The 23,433-nt window shown below is 48.5% G+C and overlaps 6 protein-coding genes and 2 non-coding genes across 9 annotated transcripts; 4 read left to right on the forward strand and 4 right to left on the reverse strand.

Moving 5' to 3' along the window:
* The first annotated feature begins 3,355 nt into the window (after window positions 1-3,355).
* Window positions 3,356-6,093, forward strand: LOC117865409 (protein FAR1-RELATED SEQUENCE 11). Its single transcript, XM_034749606.2, has 4 exons — window positions 3,356-3,464; window positions 3,561-4,551; window positions 4,626-5,072; window positions 5,297-6,093. The coding sequence occupies exons 2-4, from the start codon at window positions 3,583-3,585 to the stop codon at window positions 5,921-5,923; spliced, it is 2,043 nt and encodes a 680-aa protein (XP_034605497.1). The 5' UTR covers window positions 3,356-3,464; window positions 3,561-3,582; the 3' UTR covers window positions 5,924-6,093.
* Window positions 6,094-6,277: 184 nt separating this feature from the next.
* Window positions 6,278-6,350, forward strand: TRNAK-UUU (transfer RNA lysine (anticodon UUU)). The gene has a single exon. It is a non-coding gene; the product is annotated as a tRNA-Lys (tRNA).
* A 217-nt stretch (window positions 6,351-6,567) lies between these two features.
* Window positions 6,568-7,304, reverse strand: LOC117865410 (uncharacterized). The gene has a single exon (XM_034749608.2). It carries the CDS (start codon window positions 7,208-7,210, stop codon window positions 6,728-6,730), a length of 483 nt encoding a protein of 160 aa, XP_034605499.1. The 5' UTR covers window positions 7,211-7,304; the 3' UTR covers window positions 6,568-6,727.
* A 429-nt stretch (window positions 7,305-7,733) lies between these two features.
* On the forward strand, window positions 7,734-8,087 carry LOC117864728 (tuliposide A-converting enzyme 1, chloroplastic-like). Its single transcript, XM_034748835.1, has one exon. The coding sequence runs from the start codon at window positions 7,734-7,736 to the stop codon at window positions 8,085-8,087; it is 354 nt and encodes a 117-aa protein (XP_034604726.1).
* Window positions 8,088-11,433: 3,346 nt separating this feature from the next.
* On the reverse strand, window positions 11,434-14,277 carry LOC117865325 (endoglucanase 11). The gene is made up of 4 exons (XM_034749495.2): window positions 13,306-14,277; window positions 12,657-13,160; window positions 12,410-12,559; window positions 11,434-12,295 (listed from the first exon to the last, which is right to left on the reverse strand). The coding sequence occupies exons 1-4, from the start codon at window positions 13,708-13,710 to the stop codon at window positions 11,684-11,686; spliced, it is 1,671 nt and encodes a 556-aa protein (XP_034605386.2). The 5' UTR covers window positions 13,711-14,277; the 3' UTR covers window positions 11,434-11,683.
* A 333-nt stretch (window positions 14,278-14,610) lies between these two features.
* TRNAS-AGA (transfer RNA serine (anticodon AGA)) lies at window positions 14,611-14,692 on the reverse strand. The gene has a single exon. It is a non-coding gene; the product is annotated as a tRNA-Ser (tRNA).
* A 540-nt stretch (window positions 14,693-15,232) lies between these two features.
* Window positions 15,233-19,853, forward strand: LOC117864022 (uncharacterized). Of its 2 annotated transcripts, none has more exons than XM_034747988.2 (13): window positions 15,233-15,538; window positions 15,621-15,705; window positions 15,806-15,876; window positions 16,669-16,783; window positions 16,943-17,022; window positions 17,378-17,462; window positions 17,551-17,631; window positions 18,004-18,098; window positions 18,204-18,254; window positions 18,367-18,447; window positions 18,886-18,958; window positions 19,314-19,391; window positions 19,505-19,853. In XM_034747988.2, the coding sequence occupies exons 1-13, from the start codon at window positions 15,429-15,431 to the stop codon at window positions 19,535-19,537; spliced, it is 1,038 nt and encodes a 345-aa protein (XP_034603879.1). In that variant the 5' UTR covers window positions 15,233-15,428; the 3' UTR covers window positions 19,538-19,853. The 2 variants fall into 2 exon arrangements, with proteins under 2 accessions (XP_034603879.1, XP_034603878.1); XM_034747987.2 differs by having other exon boundaries at window positions 15,234-15,538; window positions 15,618-15,705.
* A 705-nt stretch (window positions 19,854-20,558) lies between these two features.
* Window positions 20,559-23,182, reverse strand: LOC117864023 (uncharacterized). The gene is made up of 2 exons (XM_034747989.2): window positions 22,899-23,182; window positions 20,559-22,122 (listed from the first exon to the last, which is right to left on the reverse strand). Exon 2 carries the CDS (start codon window positions 22,010-22,012, stop codon window positions 21,080-21,082), a length of 933 nt encoding a protein of 310 aa, XP_034603880.1. The 5' UTR covers window positions 22,013-22,122; window positions 22,899-23,182; the 3' UTR covers window positions 20,559-21,079.
* Window positions 23,183-23,433: the final 251 nt, after the last annotated feature.

A 23,433-nucleotide genomic window follows, 5' to 3' on the forward strand; every position in this document is an offset into this window, starting at 1 on the left:
AACCATTTGCTAACGATGGATTAATTAGGCTTAATAGATTCGTCTCGCGAATTAGTATAGGGGTTCTGCAGTTAGTTTTATAATTAGCTCATGTTTAGTCCTCCTAATTAGCGTCCGAACATTCAATGTGACCCTCCTAAAATTTAGCACCTCGTATCCAAATACCCCCTTAGTTTCTTTGTTTCCTTTCAACTGGAAGGTAAGGAGTGAGAGTAGAGGTTGGTATCCAGAGCAGATGGGCACGCCTCCTCACCCTTGGATGATGCAAATTTGTTACCGAGCTAGGGTTTTACTGCTGGATCGGAAACGGCAATTCAGCTTCTCCAGCATGTTACATCACTACTAGAAAACTGACTTTCCATCCAATCCCTTTTATCCTGATTAACATTGAGCCCGTAACTAAAGTGGCTTTAGTTCCGGATAAAAAATGAGGCACCGAAAGGACATCGACGTGAGAGGCTTTAGTCCCGGTTGTAAAGATCTGGCACGGATGCCCCCTTGTCCCAGTTGGAAATTCCAACCGGGACAAAGGAGGGGGCCTACCGGGATAAAAGAAGGTCTTTTGTCCCGGTTGATAACTCCAACCGGGACAAAATGCTCCTCACGGCCCCCCCTTCAATTTCTCTCCACACGGGCTCCTGCGCCTCCACCTCCTCTCCTGCGCTCATCCTTATCTTCTCTCTCTCCTCCTCTCCCTCCTCTCTGACTCCACTTCCTCTCCTTGCGCCACCCCGCCCCATCCCCTCTGCTACCCCGCCCCTTCACCCTCTGCTTGCCCCTCGCTGGGAGTGAGGAGCGGCAGCGGGGCGAGGGAAGGGCCGGTGCGGGCGTTGGCTGCGGAGGCGGGTCGCGGCGGGCGGAGCCGAGGCGGCGGTTGGGTGAGGGCAGCGGAGCCGAGGCGGCCGGCGGTGTGGCCTTTTTTTATTTTTTTTTTTAAAATTTTAGTCCCAGTTGGTATAGTCCCAGGTGGATGATCCGGAACTAAAGGACCCCTTTTGTCTTGAAAAATTAATCCCGGATGGTTTTTCGGGACCTTTGAGCTCTACCAACCGGGACAAATGCTCAATTCTCTAGCAGTGCATGTTCTTCCATGAATCTATGACAAGCACAGTGTGGCCTCGGAGAGCGTTGTCATCGTCCAAATAGAACACAAGCTGGTCGTAAAACAGATAATTGAATGAAGCTGCAGGATATCATGCGTTGCCAGCAAATGGAAGGCAGGGTCTCCCCTCCTGCGTGCCCTCGGGCCGCAAAAGCTGATCAGGGACACCAAATCCATGGATGTCCTAAAGATTTCACAAGTCCTCGAACTCTTCATGCGTGTCATCGAATTTTATTTATTTTCTCGAAGAAAAAGATACCAGACCGTAGTAGTACGTACCAAAGGTCTCGGAACTCGGTGGAGGACGTGGTCGTACATCATCTTTTACGTTTCAAAGAAAAAAAAGTACGTCATCTTTTATAACAACCAAAGCCCAAAAGATGTTTCAAGGTGGCACCTAGGCCCAAAAATAGCTGCTGCAGTTTGAAAATCACAATCTACCCAAATTACCGGGCTTGGCGGATCCAGATCAGCTTCATTCGTCCGGGTGTTGTTAGCGCCCGGTTGACGTTCTAATAAACCGCCATCGGATTTTTTTCTATAGGCATCATCGTGTTTAGTCTCGTACCGGAGACTAAACACCCACGAGTGGACGCACCAGCCATATATGCAACACAAGGTGCAACCTTAGAAATTATTACTTACCTGGACAGGGTCTATGGGTGATCAAGGAGCCTCATGGACCAGTGGCCTGCATTGCATTGGCGGGTGCGTTGGTCTACCGTCTCCTCAAGTGCCTCAAGTGGGAGATTGGACGTCATAATTTGTGGAAGAAGAGATACAATTCAAATATAAGATTACTGTTTTTTTCAAAATTTGATGCTATAGATATAAGCTTTCAGATTTGTTAAAAATCAATCTTACATGTATCTAATGCAATGTGAAGTTGATAAGTAAGAGAAACAAAGCTCGTTCCAGCCATGGTTTTGTCATCAGATTGATATCCCTTCGAGTGATCCATGAACGTGGAGGATAATATACGGGTGTTCACTGCTAGAAATATGAGCATTCGTCTTTGACGTTAGTACCCAATAGCTTTTCGTTCGGTACTAATGTGCTAGAAATATGAGCATTCGTCTTTGACGTTAGTACCCAACAGCTTTTCGTTTGGTACTAATGTGCGAAATTAGTAACACGTAAAAAATTTCGATCCTCGGAGGCCTCGTAGTACCGGGCAACTGTTTAGTACCAATCGGTGTTATTGTCATGTACTAAAAGGCCTCGACCATTTAGTACCGGGCAATAACACCAGTACCCCGTGGAGTACCATTTAGTACCGGTCGGTGTTATTGATCGGTACTAAATGTCACCATTTTGTACCGGTTGGTGTTATTGACCCGTACTAAAGGCATCTCCACGAGTTACCTATAAAGGAAAGTATATCTAACTCAATCACATGTGTTGTGTAGATAAGATGGTAAGGAAGCTTCGTGCGAGGCTTAAGGTCGTGGGTTCAAATATCATAGACCACGTGAGCGTATATTATGCGTGACTTGGGATTTGGCACGATGCGTGTATGCGGAGACCTTCCTACTAAATGATGTGGCATTTAGTACCGAACAAACAGTACAGTACCGGTTACGCCTGCTACTAAACGTGGTTACTGGTAATGGTCAGGACAGTCGTGCATGCACGATCTCGCATGTCACGCAGCTGAAAAGATGATAACATTCATTTCGCGATACTACTCGTCTACTCCATCGGTCATCTGATCCCGATGCCTCGACTGGATAAGCCTTTTTTGAGAGGTCGGATAAGCTAAAAGATTTGGATAAGTTTTTCCATTGCACAAAAAATATAAAAACAAAAAAGAATGACAAGTTTCATGGGTTGTATGCACGTTGCAGTCCGTTCAGTCTCTTGACAAGCATTTTCAGAGAAGTCTTTCAAGTTTCAACGGGTAGCAACCTAATGTTTTCTAATCTAACAAGTTCCAACCATCTTTCAAAAAGATGGCGAGTGGACATTCGCACGACCCTTACCGAGCTCCAAACACCAGATATTTTAAAGGTTGGAATGTTCTCTCTTTTTTAGAGATGGCATGTGCATTTTGATAGGCTCTTTAACCATCTTTCTTTCCTTTTCACGAAATGGTAAGGATGTGACACGATTCCACATGTCGGCGTCGGGGGCCTGGCGGACTCCGTGTTGGGCCGCATAGGTACGGTGGTGGGTGTGCGTGAATGGTTGAGTTGAATGTACCCAAGTTAATGGGCCACGGCCCATATAAGATTACTTTTCTGTTTTCTCCACGAGGCTCCTTCAATTTCTGCCTTAGATTTCCACCGAAAAAGACACGCCGGAGTTCGATAGCCGGAGCGCCACCGCCCCGCCGCCGACTCCTCTTCCGGCCACTACGGCTGTACGCTCCCTGCCTGCTGTCACCTCCATGGACCCCTCTATCATCGAAGTGTCCGTCCCACCCGTGAAACTCACTGGAATTTCTCGCTTCTTGCAGCCTCCGCTTGCCAAATGCCAGGATGACGCCCGCGGAACCCGCATCTCTGCTGGAGTGCTACGCCAGCGGGGAGGACGATTCCCCCGACGAGGCGCGGGTGTCGCTGGAGACGGCGGCGTCCTCGGCGGAGTCGGCCGCGGCCCCATACGTCGGGCAGCGGTTCCCGACCCACGACGCGGCGTACGTGTTCTACAGCGGCTTCGCGCGGCGGTGCGGGTTCTCGATCCGGCGGCACCGGACGGAGGGGAAGGACGGCGTGGGCCGGGGCCTGACCAGGCGCTACTTCGTGTGCCACCGCGCGGGGTCGGCGCCGGCCAAGCCGCTCGCCGGCGCGCCCAGATCGCAGCGGAACAGGAGCTCCTCGCGCTGCGGGTGCCAGGCGTACATGCGCATCGGCAGGGGCGAGGCCGCCGCGGGGGCGCCGCCGGAGTGGCGGGTCACTGGGTTCTCCGACCACCACAACCACGCGCTCCTGGGGCAGGATAAAGTGCGCCTCCTGCCGGCGTACCGCGTCATCTCCGGCGCCGACAGGGACCGGATCCTGATGTTTGCCAAGGCCGGGATCTCCGTGCAGCAGATGATGAGGATAATGGAGCTGGAGAAGTGCGTCGAGCCTGGGAGCCTACCCTTCACGGAGAAGGATGTGAGGAACCTCATGCAGTCCTTCTGGAAGGTCGATCATGAGGAGGACGAGAGCGTCGATCTGCTTAGGATGTGCAAGGATTTCAAAGAGAAGGATCCCAGTTTGATGTTTGAATTCACCAAAGACGTGAACAATCGTCTACAGAACATTGCCTGGACATATTCGGCTTCGGTTCAGGCTTACGAGATGTTTGGTGATGCTGTTGTGTTTGACACCACTCATCGGTTATCTGCACTCGACATGGCGCTTGGAATATGGGTTGGATTGAACAATTATGGAATGCCTTGCTTCTTTGCTTGCGTGCTTCTAAGGGAAGTGAATCAGGAATCATTTGCATGGGCATTGCAGGTAATACAGTTCGGGGTGAAAACTCAGTGTTCCTTTTTGTAACTGTTCCCTTAGGCAGCATTTCTTATTGACAGGTATTTCTCAACTTCATGAACAGAAAAGCTCCACAGATGATATTGACTGATCAAAATATGTGTCTCAAGGAAGCAATTGAAAAGGAATTTCCTAGCACAAAGCATGCCCTTTGCATATGGCTAATTGCAGCCAGGTTCCCATCTTGGTTGAATGTAAATCTTGGGGAGCGTTACAATGACTGGGAAAATGAATTCAGTAGGCTGTGTAACATGGAGAACACAGTGGCCTTTGATATTGGGTGGAATGACATGGTGAACTGCTACGGACTTCATGGAAATAGGCATATTGCTAGTCTGTTTGCATCAAGAAATCTCTGGGCATTGCCTTATTTGAGAGGGCATTTTTCTGCAGGGCTGACTGCTTCTCCATCTGTTTCCAAGTCAATAAATGCCTTCATTCAGCGGTTCTTGAGTATTCAGACACGACTTGCCAACTTCATTGAACAGGTGAGTATCTCATATTGTCCAAATACAAATTTCTTGGTTTGATGCACATCACAATAGTTTTCAGATACTTGTCAAAGAAAAAAAAATGCGACCTATTTTCCTACAGCTTCAGTTCAGTTTAGCCATGTTTTTACACGCTAAATTGCTTGCTCGGGGCTTTGGACTTCTTGCTTTTTGTGTGACAAAAAGAAGTAATATGTTCCCTGTGCTAATTTTTTGGACAGGTTTCAGTAGGTGTTAACTACAAAGACCAAGTTGGGGAACAAGAAACGATGCAGCAAAATTTGCAGAACATAAGCCTGAAGACAGCATCTCCAATTGAAGGCCATGCTGCTGCACTTCTCACCCCCTATGCTTTCTCTAAGCTACAAGATGAGCTTGTTGAGGCTGCCCACTACGCATCGTTCCACTTGGAAGAGAACATTTTTCTTGTCCGACACCATACTGAGGCGGTGGGTGGGTATAGCGTCACATGGAACCAAAGGGAGGAGCTCATTTCTTGCAGCTGCCAAATGTTCGAGTGCTTAGGGATCCTCTGCCGGCATGCCCTTCGCGTGCTCTCAACACTGAACTATTTGCAGGTCCCAGACACTTATCTTCCTGTCCGATGGCGCAGGATTCAGACACCACCTTCCAAGTCCTTGAATGGAGCTCCCCCTCAGTCGCAGCGTGTAGCATCTGGGAGAGTGGGAGCGTTGCAATCCTTGGTCGCAGCGCTGGTGAGTGAGGCAGCCAAATCGAACGAGAGGATGGATCTTGCAACACATGAGGCCTCTGTTCTCCTGTCCAGAATAAAGCAGCAGCCTGTTTCGATGCATGTTTCAGGTGAACATGCTCCTAGGCTGCAGTAGGCCAGTAGCTACACCATTATTGCATTTTGCGCAGGCAATAGTGATTATTAACAACTATAAGTAGCAGACTAGCAGTAGTTGGCAACAAGAGAACTATGGAATCGATGTGATGTGATTCTGTTCTAGATGTGCATTTTCGTAGCTTGGGATCGAAATCCTTTTGCACCGCATTTGAGTTCCAAAAGCACTTGTTAAACATGTATTTCAACGATCTAATCACCACGGCCCACAGCTACGAAGAAATTCTTTGTATAATTTACTGTATCGAAATTCGAAACTTCGAAAGTGAGTCATGCGAAGGATGTTTTTATCACTTTTGTTCTTAAAGATTATGAAATACTGCAGTACGTGCAAGCCGTCTTAGCTCAGTCGGTAGAGCGCACGGCTTTTAACCGTGTGGTCGTGGGTTCGAATCCCACAGACGGCGATTTTCCTTTTTTTATTTATATTACTCTTTTTTGCTGTTTCTTTGGTAAACATTTTCTTCGCTTGACTTTGATTGGGCAGTTGCATTCCAAGTCAATGGACTCGATGAGATCCAGAAATTAGTTTCGCTATATTTTTTCTTGAGTGATTTTTTTTGTTTTACTTATCTGTAAACTTTCTTTGTTCGTTGGGAAAAACAAAAGGCACATACATGTCTGTTTTGTCTGGAAACAAGAAGAAATAGTACCAACTAACCGTGTGCACTTAAATAAATTGTACACCGGTGGCAAATACAAATATACAAGGAGAAATTAAAATAAATCGTGGCACGAAGAACACCGCAAACCGCCTGAATCCTAACAAATCGTGGCCAGCTGACTACTCTACCAAAGGAAGCGAAGCATCGACCGCCGCCGCCGCCGCTGCTGAGCCGACGATGCACAGGGGGCTGGACTTGAACCCGACGACCGGGAAGGACTTGCTGACGGGCCCGATGTGGACGGTGACCTCCCCGCCGGCCACCTCGACACCAGTGATGGGCACCCAGGCGAACAGAACGCGGACGCGGACGCCCTCGAGCCCCGTGACCGCCCCGGGGGACACGGTACCGGAGAGCTTGATGTCGTAGCCGACGCGGTAGCCCCCCACCTCGACCACGCAGCCGTCGTCGAGGAAGAGCTCGAAGGTGCCGTCGTTGTGGAGGAGGTACCGCCGGGCGGTCTCCGGGAGCAGCGCGCGCGGGAGGCCGAACCGGTCCATCAGCTCCGGCACGGTCGGCGGCTCGTACGGCGCCGCGGCCGAGGCGGGGGCGGCGAGGCCGAGCAGGAGGAGGAGGGCGGAGGCTGCTGCCGCCGTCGCCATGTTGACCAATTGGGGTTGTGGTTGGTAGTTCTTGGTTTTGGGCGTTGCTTCTTTGGATGGATGGGAAAGGTCCAGGACAGCTCTTTTTTACTAGTCGGGTTTTAGAAGAGGGAACAAAGATGAGGAATATTGAGGATATTCTATTAGGTTGAGTGAGGAGTGAGGAGTGAGAAATGCATGCTTAATGTCCTAGCGTTCTAAAAAAATTCTTCTAAAATTTTCTTTTTCTAAAATATTATCATCCCCGATATTTCAAAATAGATCATGTCATCACGAGTTGATCCGATCCAATCCAATTGGCTGCCTCACCTCCTCCTCACGATCTCTCCCTCCCCTCGTGACCTCTTAGAACAGAGCAGAGCTCGCCGCTGGCCAAATCCGCCATATCCCAGCCGCCTCCGCTCGATTCCTCGCACCAGCAGCCTTCCCTTATCATCCCGCATCCATTTGACCCATCACCGACCTCTTCCGTCCAGTGTCCAGGGTCCTCTACTTCTGCGGGAGGCGGTCCGTGCCATCGGAGATGAGGGGCGGTGCGACGCGGCGGTGGCGCGAGCGGATGTGGGGCTTCGTGCGCGCGGGGCACTACGGGATCGACGGCCTGGTGATCAACCCGATGGCCATGCCGCCGGAAGAGTGGCGGCGACTCGCCGGCGCGCACGTGCTGGTCACCGTGGTGGGGCTGGACCTGCTGGCCGTGAAAGGTCGTGTGTACGTGCACGCGCTCCAGGCGAGCGGGTGGCGCGGCGAGGCGGATCTGTATGAGACGCCTGGTGAGTACCATGTCTACTTCCTCGACAAACCCAGCAGAGAGAAGGCAGCCAAGGAGATAGAGGTCGTGGTGGACTTCATCAATGGTCGGCGGAAAGGAAACTAGGGAAGGAGAACGGGGGTAGCGGCAACAAGGAAATAAGACGGCTAACAGGCGAGTTTTTAGCGTAGTTATATTTTTTAGGAAGAACAGGGATCTGTTGGAGCTTGATTTCTTATGTTTTTCTCCATAAACAAGATTTGGGGGTAATATGAGGGAACTGTTGGAGTTGCTCACGATTTAGACCAATAACTACACTATTAATGTGTCATCTTATTCTATAAACTTTTTATCATAAATAATTTTTTGAAAATGAAACTAACAACATTTTGCATTATAAAAGTTCTATACTTAGAGTTCCTTTGGTTGGGCTTCCAAAGTGATTTTGCTACCAAGAAAAGTCAAAAACCCAAACAAAAAGGTAGAACCAGCAACAGCTTTTCACGAAAGTATGTGCTTTCTCCTAGTGTAGTTTTCACAGCAGCTCGCAGGGTGCTTCCACCGGCTGCGGCTTCCAAACTTTCGTGAAAATTACCCACCTGCCACTTGTAAGTCACGTATCCCTTCATTTCCTTTTTTTCCCGTCAACTCTCTCTCGCTTGTTCCCTCCGTCGGCGCTCGCTCACTATCCGGCGGCTCCCGCTCCCTACTCCGGCGGTGCACGGGGGACCGGCGAGGGGCTCCGGCAGCGGCACGGGATGGAACCGATGAGAGGCTTCGGCGGTGGCGCGGCGGAGCTCCGGGGTTGGTGGCATCGCAAGCTCCAAGAGGGTGCGGGGCAGGGCTAGAGTGGGATGGGAGTGGGGGGGGGCTCTAGTGGAGGCGCTGCGGATCTCCGGGGTCGGCCGGCGGCAGCGCGGGACGGGACCGGCAAGGGACTCCCGCGGCAGCGTGGCGTAGCTTCGTGGTTGGCGGCATCGTGAGCTCCAGGAGGGCACGAGGCAGGGCCGGACTGGGATGGGAGCAGCGCGGGCTCCGGTGGTGGCGCGGGAGGCTCCAATGCTGGTGTGGGATGGGAGCAACACAGGGGACTCCGGTGGCGGCGCGAGCTTCAGGAGGATGTGGGATGGGGCCGACGCGGTTAGATCCGTCGCCGCCGACGCGAGCTCTAGGAGGGTGCAGCGCGGGGTGCTTGGTCGGCAGCGCCCCTTGCTCCAGACGCTGGAGGGGGGACGATGAATCGGGGCTGGCGACGAGCTCGGGTCGGCCGGCCGCGCTGCTGCCCCTCCACGCGAGAGGGGAGATAGAGGAAAAGAAGAGAGAGAAAGAAAAACATGTCAATGACTGTAGGGCCCATATGTGAGTGAAAGGGATTGTGAATGACATGTGGGGTTCGCTCGTAAGTGTTTCCAAAAAGCCACAGTTGTTTCATCAAACGGCTTTCAGCTTTCTCACAGCCCACAAACTACAACAGCTTTTCCACAACCCGCAGCTCACAGCTATTTTTTCAAAAGCCACAATTCAACCAAGCACACCCTTATAGAGTAATTGTTGGTGTAGGTCAACGTTCTAGCCTTCAATTCTTAGACAGAGTGAGTTCTTTGTAGCTAAGACTAGTTGTGCTTCCAACTCATTAATTTAAAATTCAGCAAACAACAAATTTTAGGGAAAGAAAATAGAACAATAGGCCATTTGATCTTTCTACGGAAATGTGAATGTATTTATCCTTTCTTCAAATTGTATCTTGATAGCCATGTTGTTCTAATATAAACCAGCAACAAAGTTACACCTTGCTCCACTGTCTCGCCCACTCACGCCTTCCATCTCTGATGATGCTCCCGCTACCGCGTCACCACCTCAAAAACATGTTTCGTTTGGATACTCTTTCACCTCGGATCCTTGTTACTAAAGAAATTCCTATTTTCAAGATATCGGAGGATATGAAGTTTATGAAGTGAGAAACTAATATCTTTATTTTTTTTAAATAAACTAATGTCTTTGTGACCATGCTAAACTTTGTCCAGCCAGAATTCAAGTCGTGTCTTAACCCCATATTATAATTCCCCCATATCAAACTTTAAGGCAAAGCGAAATAAGACCAAAATCCCTTCTTGAATTTCATTCTAAGTTAGGATTGTCCTAAATATAATACTATGATGAAGAAAACCATGTTGTGGGGCTATTTGTAATATGTGAATCTCAAACATGAATCCTTAAAAAAATGAAGGATTTATGAAATCCCATCAAAGCTACGAAATTTGGTTGGTCATCCTCCTATCTCCTTGTAAAATTTGCAAGACTTTCACATGAATTAGTTAAATTTCTATTGCATTAGAAAAAAAGAATCGGGTTGCAAATGGGCCTCTATGGACAAGTTCAAATGAACAAAGTCAACTCTATTCAATCCCCCAAGCACTATAATGTTCATTGCATGATATAAGTCCATACAGCCCTTTTATATTCCATCAATTGTTTCATAACAGGAGATCATGACCTAAAGCTCATGCAAGCAAACTACGTACACGATCCTAGCCATTTATTTTCAACTCCAACACGGTCCAAAGAAGAAAGAAGAAAGGAGAGGAAAAAGAAAAGAAGGAAAAAAAGGGGAAGAAGAGCCATATCCTAGATTCTAGAGGCTGGATCCACCCTTAACACGGTCCAACATATCTGGAGCATTGATTTTTGCTCCTATGACACTTTCTGCAACCGGTGAAGTGCAATAACCGATATGATTAAGCCTGTTCGCTTCAACTTATTCAGCTAGCTTATCAGCCACCAAACAGTATTTTCCTCTCACAACAAATCAGCCGTTTTAGCTTTTCAGCCGGCTTATAAGCTGAAGCGAACAGGCTTATTCACCTGGTTTTGCTTCCACGCATTAGGCTCCCAAATTGAGAAAAACCATGTAAAATATTCAGAAGCTCATCCTATCAGTTGGTACTGCTTTGCTCGCAAGGGCAATTTTTTCTTCGTTTTGTTTTCTCAAAATCCCAAGGTGTTTTTTTTCCATTATACCATCTAAACAACAGTAATTAAGATACATGATTCGTCAGTGTTTAGCGTCATGGTTAGTGATGGTAAAGCTAGCTCAGCTCTTGTAGGCGTCGGCGAGGTAGGCGAGGCAGCCAACGAGGGGCGTGTTGGTGTACGTCGTGGGCTCGGAGAGCACGCGATGGCTGCTGTAGTCTGGGAACACATCGTTCTCATCCGGATTAAGATACATTGTATGATTATTCACACGCGTAGTACGTACACAATCCTAACTTTTCATTCTCAACTCCAACGCGGTCCAGGGGCAAATTGGGGGTGAGTGGGGGGGGGCTAGTGCCCCCTCCCCCACGCAGAAAGAGAAAAAAAAACGGAAAAATGAGGAAGAATAGCTTCTCTAAGCTTAGAGGTCGGATTCTGACGTTGTCCATGTTCTTTGTAATATTTTATTGCAATAGTTATAAATATATTGAGAGTTGATCTTTAATCCTGTGGTACTTCTGCAACTGGATGAATTGCAACGACGGATACGATTGTTCATATAGTTTCCCTTCTATATATTGGCCTCCCAAATTTGATAAAACCCACGCAAAATAATTACTTTTGTATATCATGCTATCAGCTAGTATTTTTTTTCTTGAAAGATCCAACATATCTTTTTTCCATTACCATCTAAACAACAATAATTAAGATACATGGTTCGTCAGCGATCATCGCCGCGTGATCAGTGGTCAGCTAGCTCTGTACGCGCCCGCGAGGTAGGCGAGGCAGCCGACAAGGGGCGCGTTGGTGTACGTCGTGGGCTCGGAGCGCGCGTAGTCGCCACGGTCGTCCGGGAACGCGTCGTTCTCGTCCGGCCCGCCGACGACGGCTCCGGTGTGCACGTTGGGGTTGGCGGCGCCCGAGTAGAAGTAGCTCTGGTACCCCTCCTGGCACCCGATGTGCGCCGGGTGGCTGGCCACCGACGGCAGGGACGACGCCCGGTGGTGGATCCTCTGCGGCCACCGCGCGCCGAAGCCCACCATGTAGGACATGCCCTGGGGGTTGGCACCCAGGATGTAGTCCACCTGTTTCTTGGCGAGGGCTCGGAGGGACTTGGCGGTGACGGGGAGGCTCTGGCAGGAGAAGGTGTGCTTGGAGACGGCCATGTACTTGGCGTAGGTGGCGAGCAGGAAGCTGGCCGAGGCGACGTACTGCAGGTTGGCGTTGCCGGACTTGTGCATCAGGCCGCCCGCCGTGTACCGCGTTGTGGAGGAAGGGGAGCCGGGCAGGATCCGGCAGAAGAAGTCCTCGGCCTGCTGCCGGAACGGCTCCAGCGTCTTGTCCCCGTTCACCAGAGCTCTCTGCATGCGCGCGCGCGATTAAGCACGTGAACAAGATGCGGATTACGTGTTCGATCCGTGTCCGTGCTCAGGCACAGGTGACCAGTGTGCTTGGTGTTCCCTCGTGCTACGTACCCGTGACAGGAGCACGCGCGCTCCGGCGAGCTTGTTGTCCCAGCTGAACATGTCGACGCCGTCGTTGTCGCCCAGGGAGTAGAGGTAGCCGAGGTACGAGGAGTTCTTCGTCGCCCACAGCAGCCACGCCGATCCCCACAAGAGCTCATCCTGCGCAAGCGAGATCACGTACGCGTCCAGTCAGCTGCTTGATCACGTGCAGGTGCAGATCATTGTATTTGTATGCGTGTCCCGGGACATAACCGACCTTGTAGCCGGAGTAGGACTGGTAGTAGGCGCCGATGTCGCCGCCGATGGAGTCGCTGTACTTCCCCTGGCTCCGCACGGCGAGCTCCATCACGCCCCGCGCCGCGGCGAGGAGCCTCCGGGAGTAGGCCCGGTCGGCGGCCCTGAACACCATGCTCGCCGCGGCGAGGGCCGCCACGGTCTCGCCCGCGACGTCGGACCCGGGCGCCGACGCCGACACCGCGTACACGGACCTCGGTGTGTCCATGTCCTCGGGCCGCTCCCAGCACCGGTGGTCCGCGTCGGGGTCGCCCACGCCGACGTAGAGCGTCCCCGGCGTCTGCGTCGCCGCCTTGAGGAGGTAGTCCGCGCCCCACCGGACGGCGGCGCGCGCGTCGTGCACGCGCGCCTTCATCTTCCCGCCGTGCTCCAGGACGCTCCAGGACAGCATCGTCGTGGTGAACGCCATCGGGAAGCCGAACTTGACGTTGTCGCCGCCGTCGTAGTACCCGCCGGTGAGGTCGACCTGCCAGTTCCAGTACGTGCCAGACACGCACGGACGTTTCAGCCCCGGGATCAACAGGAGTTAAGGGCACTAGGTCAACGCGAGGACCATGGTCACATTAACAAACACGTCTTCGTCTACAACAAGAAGTATCAGAGGTGTGTACGTTTGCGGCGGAGCCGTCGGAGAGGCCGGAGTTGGACCTCCAGGTGACGGCCTGGTCCGGCGGGAGCTGGCCGGACCTCTGCCCCTGGAAGAAGAGTATGGCCTTCCCGAGCGCGTCGGCGTAATCGGGGTGCCCGCCGGCAGCGACATGGCCGGAGCCGGAAAGGAGTGAGACGACGACGGACGCGACGGTAAGCACAAGGCACCGCGACGATGACGGCGGAGGCATCTTCCTTGCTCGCGCTGCCAACGGAGCTCGGCTTGACGAGGCAGAGCTCATCGCCATCTTCTTCTTCTCCACCGCGACCCTTGCGAGTCCACTGCAGTACAGTACTGCGACGCATGCCAATTTATACGACGTGCTTGCTGCATGCGGCGAGGCTAATTTGATTTTGCCGAATTGCATGTGACGGATTTGTTTATGTTATCTCGAGATCGACGGATCGACCTTGCTCCGAGGCGCGCGCGAGTCAGAGCGAGCGGCCGCCATTGCTGGGGATAACACGATCCAAGATTTGGGTCCTAATTCAGTGTTGTTCATGTCATGATGGCGCCTGGATAACTCCATTATCAGTGTTTGGAGTATTGTTCTGAAGCTAATCATACTGCAAGTGATGAGCTCTGCTGCTGTAAACTGCAGCTGCTGCGATCGGGGCATCCGGAATTTTTCGAAGGACGACACTGCGAGGATGGTACTGTAGAATTTAAACGGATGATCTCGTTCGGCGAGACCTCCTCTCGGATCGGGATGGTGCGCCTTGGAGTTTGTGATCGCCGCAGGCTCTCCGGTGGTGGTTGCTTGAGGGTCACTTAAAGGCGCATAGCAATGCTGGAATACTGGAATCAGGCGATGGTAGTTAACGTTACAGGCGATCAGGTGGAGGATTGAAGTGTCTGTACGTGGGCACTGTTGGTGAATTGGGAGAATGCATTTACCAAGTAGAGATGGGAGCGTGAAATTGGGCAGGCGACGTCAAATGCTGAAACAGGATGTGTGGGTTCGTCGTAGATGAAGGTTCGAGGGAGGCTAATCCTGCATATGAATGTGAGGCCAGGAGAACAAAAAAAATTGTCGACAGCAGGAAGAAATCGCACACCTAACTGACAAATTAGCAGGATTCCAAATAGTACATTTCTACTGCCTGCAACAGTGCAACTACAATAAAAACAAGAAAACGAGAAAAAAGGGAAAAGAAATAACTGGAAGGGGACAAAAAGAGGAACTATTAAAAATAAAAGAGGAAAACCTACAGATATCTGCCTGCAATTATTAATAAAAAAAAGGAGGAAAAAACAAGTAAAAAAACGTGGACGGTAGGATTCGAACCTACGCGGGCGAAACCCACATGATTTCTAGTCATGCCCAATAACCACTCTGGCACGTCCACGATAACGTTCTAATTTCAGCCCTCCATTTTTATATCTCTGGTTCTCTCTGATGTTGACGAGTTGTGGCAGCAACAACCGTTAACTCAGTTCGAGTTCGGCTCATTTCGTGCATCTAAACTCAAGTAAATACGAAGTCAGAAAAGGCGGAAGGGACGGGACGGGCCAGTGAGTCGACGACGTCCAGGTCCAGGCCGTACGTGCACGGTCCGTCCGGAGCGCCGGGCGCATCAGGAGGGGACACGCGCGCAGTCTACTGGCTACTGCTGGTAGCCGTCGCACTCGCACGGACGCGCAGCCCCACCACGGCTCCACGGCGCTGCGTCCTGCGGCGGACCGGCGGTGCGGCCGGCCAGCGACGACGACCGGTGGTGCCGCGTCATCTAATCGGCCGCCGACGCCTGCTCCCCCAGGTCTGACTTTCGGCTCACCGCCACCGTCCGACATCCCACATCTGTCACGCGCACGGCGCTTGCCTACGGATCTAGCTCACCCCGAGAAACGAACAAAGCGTGGTGCAGAAACCGCCTCCGTGCGGAGAAAGCGCATTCTGCTTCGGAATCGCGTCTTCCCCTTGCCTCTTCCCCCTGCTCCGCTCCGTTTCCATTCGTCACCCTCCCGTCCTTTGCCGTCGTGCTCCTGCTCCCCTCTCGCCGTCTCGCGGCTTCTGCTCTGCTCGCGAACACCACCGCCGCCGGCCTCTCCCGTCGCCAGCGCGCAGCCGCAGCGCCGCCGTCCATGGAGCCCGCGCCGCTCTCCTCACTGCAGGAGGAAGGGGAGGGGGAGCCCGCAGGCGAGGAATCGTCCGCCTTCTCCGCCGCCGCTGTCCCGCCCCGCCCGGCCACGCAGTAAGCCCACCCGCTCCTCCCGAATCTCCTTCCCCGGCCTTTCCGGTGCCCTGACCCGGTGCCCCTCCGGCCTCCGCAGCAGCCACTCCCTCCACAAGTACGCGCCGCTGGACTGGTCCGCCTACTTCGACGAGGAGCGCAGCGTCGCCATCCCCGGCACCGACGACGTGCGTGCGCTTCACAAACAAATTTTCAGGGTGGCTTCTGTTCCGCAATCCTTGATGGACGCGATCTAAATACTGGATCGTTTTTTTTCTTTCCTTCCAGGTCTTCAATGTGTACACAGCCGGATCGGATGGGCCCGTAGTGTTCTGCCTGCACGGCGGCGGCTACTCGGGGTAAGCCCGCGCCACGGTTTTTATTATCTGTGAAATCCTCTACGTGTTTTGCTGGTGAATTGCGCTCACATTCATGCCTTGGGACTTGCTGGAAATGCCTAGCACTGAGGTTAATTGGATTGGGTGTAACCCAAGTAGTAGTAGTATTTAGTTTTACACTGTAAATTCACTGGTGACTTGGTGAGGATACAACATAAAAGATTTTCTAAACAGCGACTGCTATCTGTAACATTCAGATTTGTGGGAGTGAATAACTAGCGCTTCAGAACTGTGCTTGAATAACCCAGTGTGGAATGGTTGCTATGTCTAATGTAGAGTTGCACGTGCATCTTGCCAAATTTCCAGTGCACACCTTCTGGAGACTTTTTTCCTGGGTGCTATTGAAAATGTAGCAATCCCATCTTCTGCTGCGGTTGTGAAACTTCTGTCGAATTTCATTTTTGATTAATGATTAATAGAATACATGTTGAACGTAGAAATGCTGCAATCAAATAGTTTTTGTTCCTGAAAATGTTTGCAATTGATTTTTAAGGTTCTAAATAATGCCTATAGCTGTGTGACACATGCCGTATAGATGCTGTTGTGTATTTTGGCGTCTTGCCGCTGCAAACGCTATTTAAAACCTTGCTTGGTAAGGAAGCATGTGAATACAAAATTCACCTTTTTTAATTCCGATAGTCTTGTAAGGCCTGCATTAAACGACTTGACCTCCTTATGAAATGTTGCCATAGCAAAATTATTTATTAAAGAAAGATGTGCTTACGTTACTGTGATTATTCTTTGATCTCTTAGGCTTTCATTTGCTCTAGCAGCAAGACAAATGAAGGATAAGGCCCGTGTTGTTGCCATGGATCTACGGGGACACGGGAAATCAACAACAAGCAATGATCTGGATTTGTCCATCGAAGTATGCAAACTTGTTTTTTATAACTTATAATCGATGGTTACAGTTCGTGCTTATGAGTTGATTGATGGCTATACTTCCATTACCGAAGCTGCTTCATGACTTGTTGCCCATTGCTGGCCACATGTTAGTCTTCAAAAGTGTTTTTGTTTGCCACTGCAGACTCTTACCAATGATGTCATAGCCGTTATACGTACCATGTATGGAGATTCATCACCAGCAATTATACTTGTTGGGCATAGGTGAGTCAGCACCATGCATTTTCCTCTATTCATTTTCTTATGTGTATGCATCCCTTACCTGAAGTAGTCTACAAAGGTTAACTAAAAATCCTAGCTTTAAATAGCTGAGGCTTTCCAATAGACTATCAACAGAGGAGGGAATTACACAAATAGGCCCTGAAAAGTTATTCTGCATCATTTGAAACTACCACCAAAACATGATCCTCTTAATCACTTCCAGCTTCATATACGTTACTAATTTTCTGCGCTAGGGAATGTATCTTTTCTCTTTTAGCTGTTCGTTCAGAATATCTCGATTGATATCATTAAGTATTAAAAAACCTTTAACTATGGAATGCTCGAACTTCCTTTTTAGCATGGGTGGTTCAGTGGCTGTACATGTGGCTGCAAGAAAAGAAATTCGAAATGTTCATGGGCTTGTCGTTGTCGATGTTGTTGAGGTTAGTAATTGTTTTTCCTTATGTAGCACCTTATGTTTCTAACAATCATAATCATTGCTGATTTTGGACATATTCCTTTTTTAAATAGGGAACAGCAATGGCTTCACTGGTTCATATGCAGAAGATCTTATCAAATCGGGCACAGCATTTCCCTAGCATTGAAAAAGCGGTATGTTAATTTCGGCCTACATTGTTTCTGATAACGCCAATCAGCTTTATATGTGTAATTTCCCATTGCCATCTGAAAAGATATTTTGTTCATTCCTTAAGCTGAAATGAGTTAGTAACATATGTGTTTGAGTTGTGCACGACATACCACAAACATGCAAAGGATGAAACAGAAATGAAAAGCAATTATTGGATGAAACTAAATTCAGTTTTGAATCAGTATCATGCTTATTAAGCCACGTGATTGTAATTCGTACCCATTCTTACTAAGGAAGCATTAGTTATTAAGCCATGTGATTCTAATTGTTCTTACTAAGGCAGCAGCAGATCTCTCTACCTTATTTCTTGCTTGATCAATTTTGAAATTATGCAGATTGAATGGAGCGTCAAAGGTGGGTCGTTAAGAAACGTCGAGTCTGCTCGTGTGTCCATTCCATCTACCTTGAAATATGACGAATCACGGGAATGGTGAGAATACCTTGCATGGTGTATGTTTGTAGGATTGCATCTCTCATGTCTGTGCATGCAAACATAGAATTGGTTATTTAAGTATACCGTTGTACTTTGTTTCAGCTATACATATCGCACTCCTCTTGAGCAAACAGAAATGTATTGGAAAGGATGGTATGCTTTCAATCTGTTGATTTCTTTAAAAAAATGTCTGCATTTTTAGTAAAATCATTTTAATCTTATGTGCCCCTTTTTTTTACTAAATTCTCTGATGTTTGTTTGTTAGGTATGAAGGTCTTTCAGACAAGTTCTTATCTTGTCCAGTGCAAAAGATCCTGTTATTAGCTGGCACCGACAGACTGGACAGGTTTGTTATGCCTGACTGAGAAATTCTGTATTTTCTAGTCCATGTCCATGACTTCTGCCAGAATGGGTTTGCAAAGCGAGCTTGTGGCGTATTTTATGAATTATGGTTTATCATCTGTTTATTTGAAGAGATTGCATTAGCAATCAAACTATCATGATTATGACTGGCAAATATATGGAAATTTCTTGCCAGGGTTTGTTGCTAGAGCCTTTGAATTGCAAATTGGATGGTGCTAATCCACTACCAAGATTCAGCTTTCATTGAAGCCAAACCTATTGTAAATCATTTGTCGTGTTCTAAAATGCTGCTTTTATTGGATGTGTGCAGTCCTATTGCCGTCATAGTTAGTACTATTCTGAAATGTGAAACACCTCCTATAACTCCATGATCAATTATGAAGGATTAATTGTGCAATGTATTGGTTAATGCATTTTGCAGAGCTTTAACAATTGGTCAGATGCAAGGAAAGTTTCAAATGGTGGTGGTTCGGCACACTGGGCATGCCATACAGGTTAGCTCTTAATATGTTTGAATTAAGCTATTTTCATATGAGTCCCTTAGCATTAATTATTTCAAGGCTAGAAGCTTTTGCGCCATTGGTCGAGATTCATCAGTGGTTGTTTCTAGAGATTGTGATAATCCTCCTATTCCTAGATGCTCTAGGACTACTTTAAATATTTCAGAGCGACATGCAGCAATAGCAGGAATTAGCAACCAAAGGTTCATCTGCTGAGTGCTGTTAGTTGTGTTCAGCTATAGTTTTGTGAACTTCTCTTTTGGAAGCATTGCTTTTAGCAGTTTGGTTTTAATCAACGATTTGCAAACATTTACCAGTTTTGACACATTATTAAAATCATTATTTTCAGGAAGATGTACCCGAAGAATTTGCATCACACATACTGAATTTTATATCTCGCAACAAAATAGGGCCTAACGGTGTCGAGGTCAGTAATTAACCGACCATAGTCTCTCATCCTTTATTTGATTTATGCACAATTTCTCCATTTTGTTTTCTTTCTCGGTGCCTTAACTGAATGTTTGGTACTTCATTTCTCAGATACCTGGCCTTATTAAAAAATGGGGGCGCTAGACAGAATGCACAAGGAACTGTTCCAGTATTGACAGTATATAGGAAAATGATGTGTATCTGCCTAAGCTAGGAATTTTGATATGGAAGAGAAATTCTGGGGGAAAGGTTCATGATGACCATTCAGGCGTGAGCAATCAACCATTGGTTTCATCATTTGGTGGCGACTCCTGCATCGCATGAATTGCTTTGCTTATGACATGTTTTGCGTCCTGCGGGTGCCTTTTGTACGAGGTTTCTTGTATGTTTGTATGTAAAGCTGAGTGCATTATAATGCTTTCCGTGAAGTTTCACTCCTGTCAAGCAGGATAACTCGCTACGACAAGCCCCTGTTTGCTGTTTGTTTCGTTTTTCTGCTGGATTGTGCTTGGCTCATAAGTCATAATGCAATGGGAGGCAATTGGAGAAGTCATTTCAAAAGCCGTGCCGATTGTCTCATGTTGCACTTGGGGGAGAGCCCAAGCAACGTAATTTCGCAGGAATAATGTGTGCGACGATTTAAAAGATGTATAATGTGCGTCACTAAGGTAGACCAAATGAAACCATCGATGGCACGGTTAACAGCTGAAGATAGAAATAAAGCCCAAAAGCAAACGAGTGTGTTCATCATCACCAGTATTTCTGCTTAAACAGCTGCGACCAGTTGGTCAGAGGTTGCAGGTTCGATCCCAGTGGGGGAGGCCTGCGACCAGTTGGTCAGATGTTGCAGATTCGATCCCCAGTGGGGGAGGCCTGCGACCAGTTGGTCAGATGTTGCAGATTCGATCCCCAGTGGGGGAGGAATTTCCTATGATTTATTCCTAGACTACAGTAGCCTTCACATTTGCTGGTAACCGGAGTTCGAGACCACCTTGGCCTACGAATAGCCAAGGCCTACTTTTCAGCAGTTCCGCTCCCTGAAACCAACCGGCGTGATCATGATACATCTCAAACACTTAAATAGGTAGATTTCAGCTGTCGAAACGAAAACAATGCCAAATAATTGTAGATAGCGAAGCATATTTAAGCTGGGAAATCAAATGAATAATGTTAAACATTCTCACAGAATGCGCAGGAAATATCATTCTTAACTGCCAAAATGGTCTACATCGCTCTAAACTCACTCGTCTCAACTGCCAAAATGGACTTCGCTCTAAAGGATATAAGCTCAGTCGAGATGCTGATAGTACAAGCTTTACCTCAATGTACAAGGTAAACTTTCACTAAGGAACTATTTTACAGGACTTCTCATGCCACATGAGGGAAGATGAAGGGGAGAAAAGTAAATATGAGAATGTCATCCCTACTTTAATCTGTTCTATCTTTACAAAATTCCGGAGTAAAGTCAGCTGCAGTTGCAAGACTAAATATGGCCACAGCCAGGGGAAGCAGCATAGGAGTCCCCCTCAGTTAGTCCTTGAACAAAAAGCTGAACATTACAAAATTCCGGAGTAAAGTCACAGCTGCAGTTGCAAGACTAAATATGGCCACCGCCAGGGGAAGCAGCATAGGAGTCCCCCTCAGTTAGTCCTTGAACAAAAAGCTGAACATTAAGTCAAAAGGCTATCATAGGATCATGTCACGACTTGCTTGCATCTCAATATGCTCCTGGTCACCTATGGCAAATGTATCAGCAACTGGAAAATAGACCAGAATAACAATACCGACCATGGCAGCAAGCATCAGCACAAGGAAGGAGACAAACACAAGAGCCTCATGGACTTCACCAGGCCAAGGAAGAACCGATAACCCAAGAAGTGTCGCGCGGGGAAGTAATATTCCAGTGGCGACAATCAGCATATATATCCTTCGCCGGAGTCCCTTGTTGATCACCAGAGACAGCATTTGACGACCGACAAACATGACATAGACAGTCAAAATGATGTAGAATGCCCCAAGAAATATGCTGCTCAACAATGGATATGTGCATGTAATGTCGCCGTTATGGATTTTAGAGGCAGAATACCAGTACTTTGCAATCTTTGGAGGCTGACCGTCATCTGATGAAATATGAGCACCAACGAAAACAACACAAGCGTCCCAGATGAGAGAAGGCGAGCAGAGAATGAATGCTGCACGTATGGTCTTCCGGTTCCATTTCCGGTTCAAGGTACCAAGCTCTTGCTTCTGCAAAGCTGCGCTAAGAAGGAAAGAGAGCAAGAGGAACAATCCTGGTTCTGCAAACCCCAGATTTGAGATGATGTAGAATTTGCACACATTCACTTGCCATGCCCGGTCAGAAATTAGCCTTCCCTCCCCATTCACGAAGGTGAGTCTGAGTACCTCTCCAACACCCCACCAAAATCCAACCAGCATCAATGTTATCCGAGTCAGCCATGGCCCGTTGAAGTAGCTAAGCCGCTGGTAGCCTCTTCTTTTGATCCACAGTTGGAAGTACACTGAGCGGCAGAGGCAGACCAGGCCGAAGATGGAGACTATGGAGATGAGAGCAATGGTCACCACACCAATGATATTGGTGAAATAAGTGATCAAGTGCATTACATAAAGCACCACAACTCGAGACCTCCAAGCATTCTCACTTTTATCATCAACAGTTCAACACAAAGGCTGTTCTCACATCCTACAACAAAACACTAAGACAGAAAAACCTGCAAGGAAAGGGGAGCAAGACAAATTATCAACAGATGGAAGACATGCACAGATAGGTGCTGGCAACGCTGCTATTTATTTGGAACAATAGATGAAAGACAATACTTGTCAACGGTAGACTTCAAACGAGCAATATAATAACAAATGAAGCTTCCAATCTACTTCGTGTTAGTGCTTATCTTTCACATGGCTTATTCACCGTGGACGACTGGACGTGTTCAACATCAAAGGTACATTACAAGTTTACAACCCCCTTTTAATTGTCTAACAAAGTTCCGTCTCACTTCATCCAAGATGACTTTTATAAAAGAACTCTCTCCAGATCCACCAACTATTGCGTTATGATTAGGTGATCATCACCCATTACCTAATCACATATGCAACACCAACACGACAGGGGAAAAGAGAAGAAGCCGACAAGGACTCCAACAAGCAAATATTATCCAGATTGACGCGCGGACGCTGACCAATTCAGAGAGGTAAATCTACTACATGATCTCCAAACAACCTAAAGCTTCCGGGCATATAGAAGCAAAATTATCGAATATCACTGCAGAACTAGAAACAAATTTTAAGGCACACAATCTGTCGCTTACCATACCCCCAAGTCTTAGAAGAAGAAGAAAAATATCATACAGTTCGTAAAATTGAAGCCCTAACCGTAGGATTCGAAGAATTCAACTAATGCTAATAAATTGAATCCCTAGATTATCAATTCAATAACCACACATCGAAATTAATTCAAGAGAGTAAAAGAAGCTGGGAGGTAATTTACCAAACGAATTTCCGAGATTGAGCAGCCGAGGAAGCGTCGGTTGAGCCGGGCGGCAGAACAATGCAACGGAGAGCCGAGGCGGAGCAGCGGGAGACCAGCGGGGCGGCAGCGCGAGGCCCCCCAGCCCCCAGCCCCCAGCGTTTCGGCCGTCGGCGATCGGCGACGGGGCGCGCGCCGCGCGGGTGCACGGTGCCGCCGCTGGAATCGGTCTCGGCGTCCTCCTCCCGCAAGGCTCTCGATGTCTGTCCTCGTGGGAATCAGAATTGCAACGGAAAAGGAGGAGACGGACCGGACGGAGGGGGGAGGGAGGTGGTTGGTCGAAAGAGGACGATTGCTTACAGCTGTATTTTATTTTGTTTTCTAAAAAATATTGTTTTAATTTTTTTTTCAAAGGTCATCATACAGTCCCAATCAGATCTTTTGCGAGGTATCTATATCTACTCGTTTACTTCATGCCTTTTTCTACTCTACAAATAATATATGGATTCAGCCAGCTTCGTCACCCATCATAAAACCTAACCTTTTTGTAATGTTG

The sequence above is a fragment of the Setaria viridis genome, chromosome 7 (assembly GCF_005286985.2).
Source record: "Setaria viridis chromosome 7, Setaria_viridis_v4.0, whole genome shotgun sequence".
NCBI classification, from domain to species: Eukaryota; Viridiplantae; Streptophyta; class Magnoliopsida; order Poales; family Poaceae; genus Setaria; species Setaria viridis.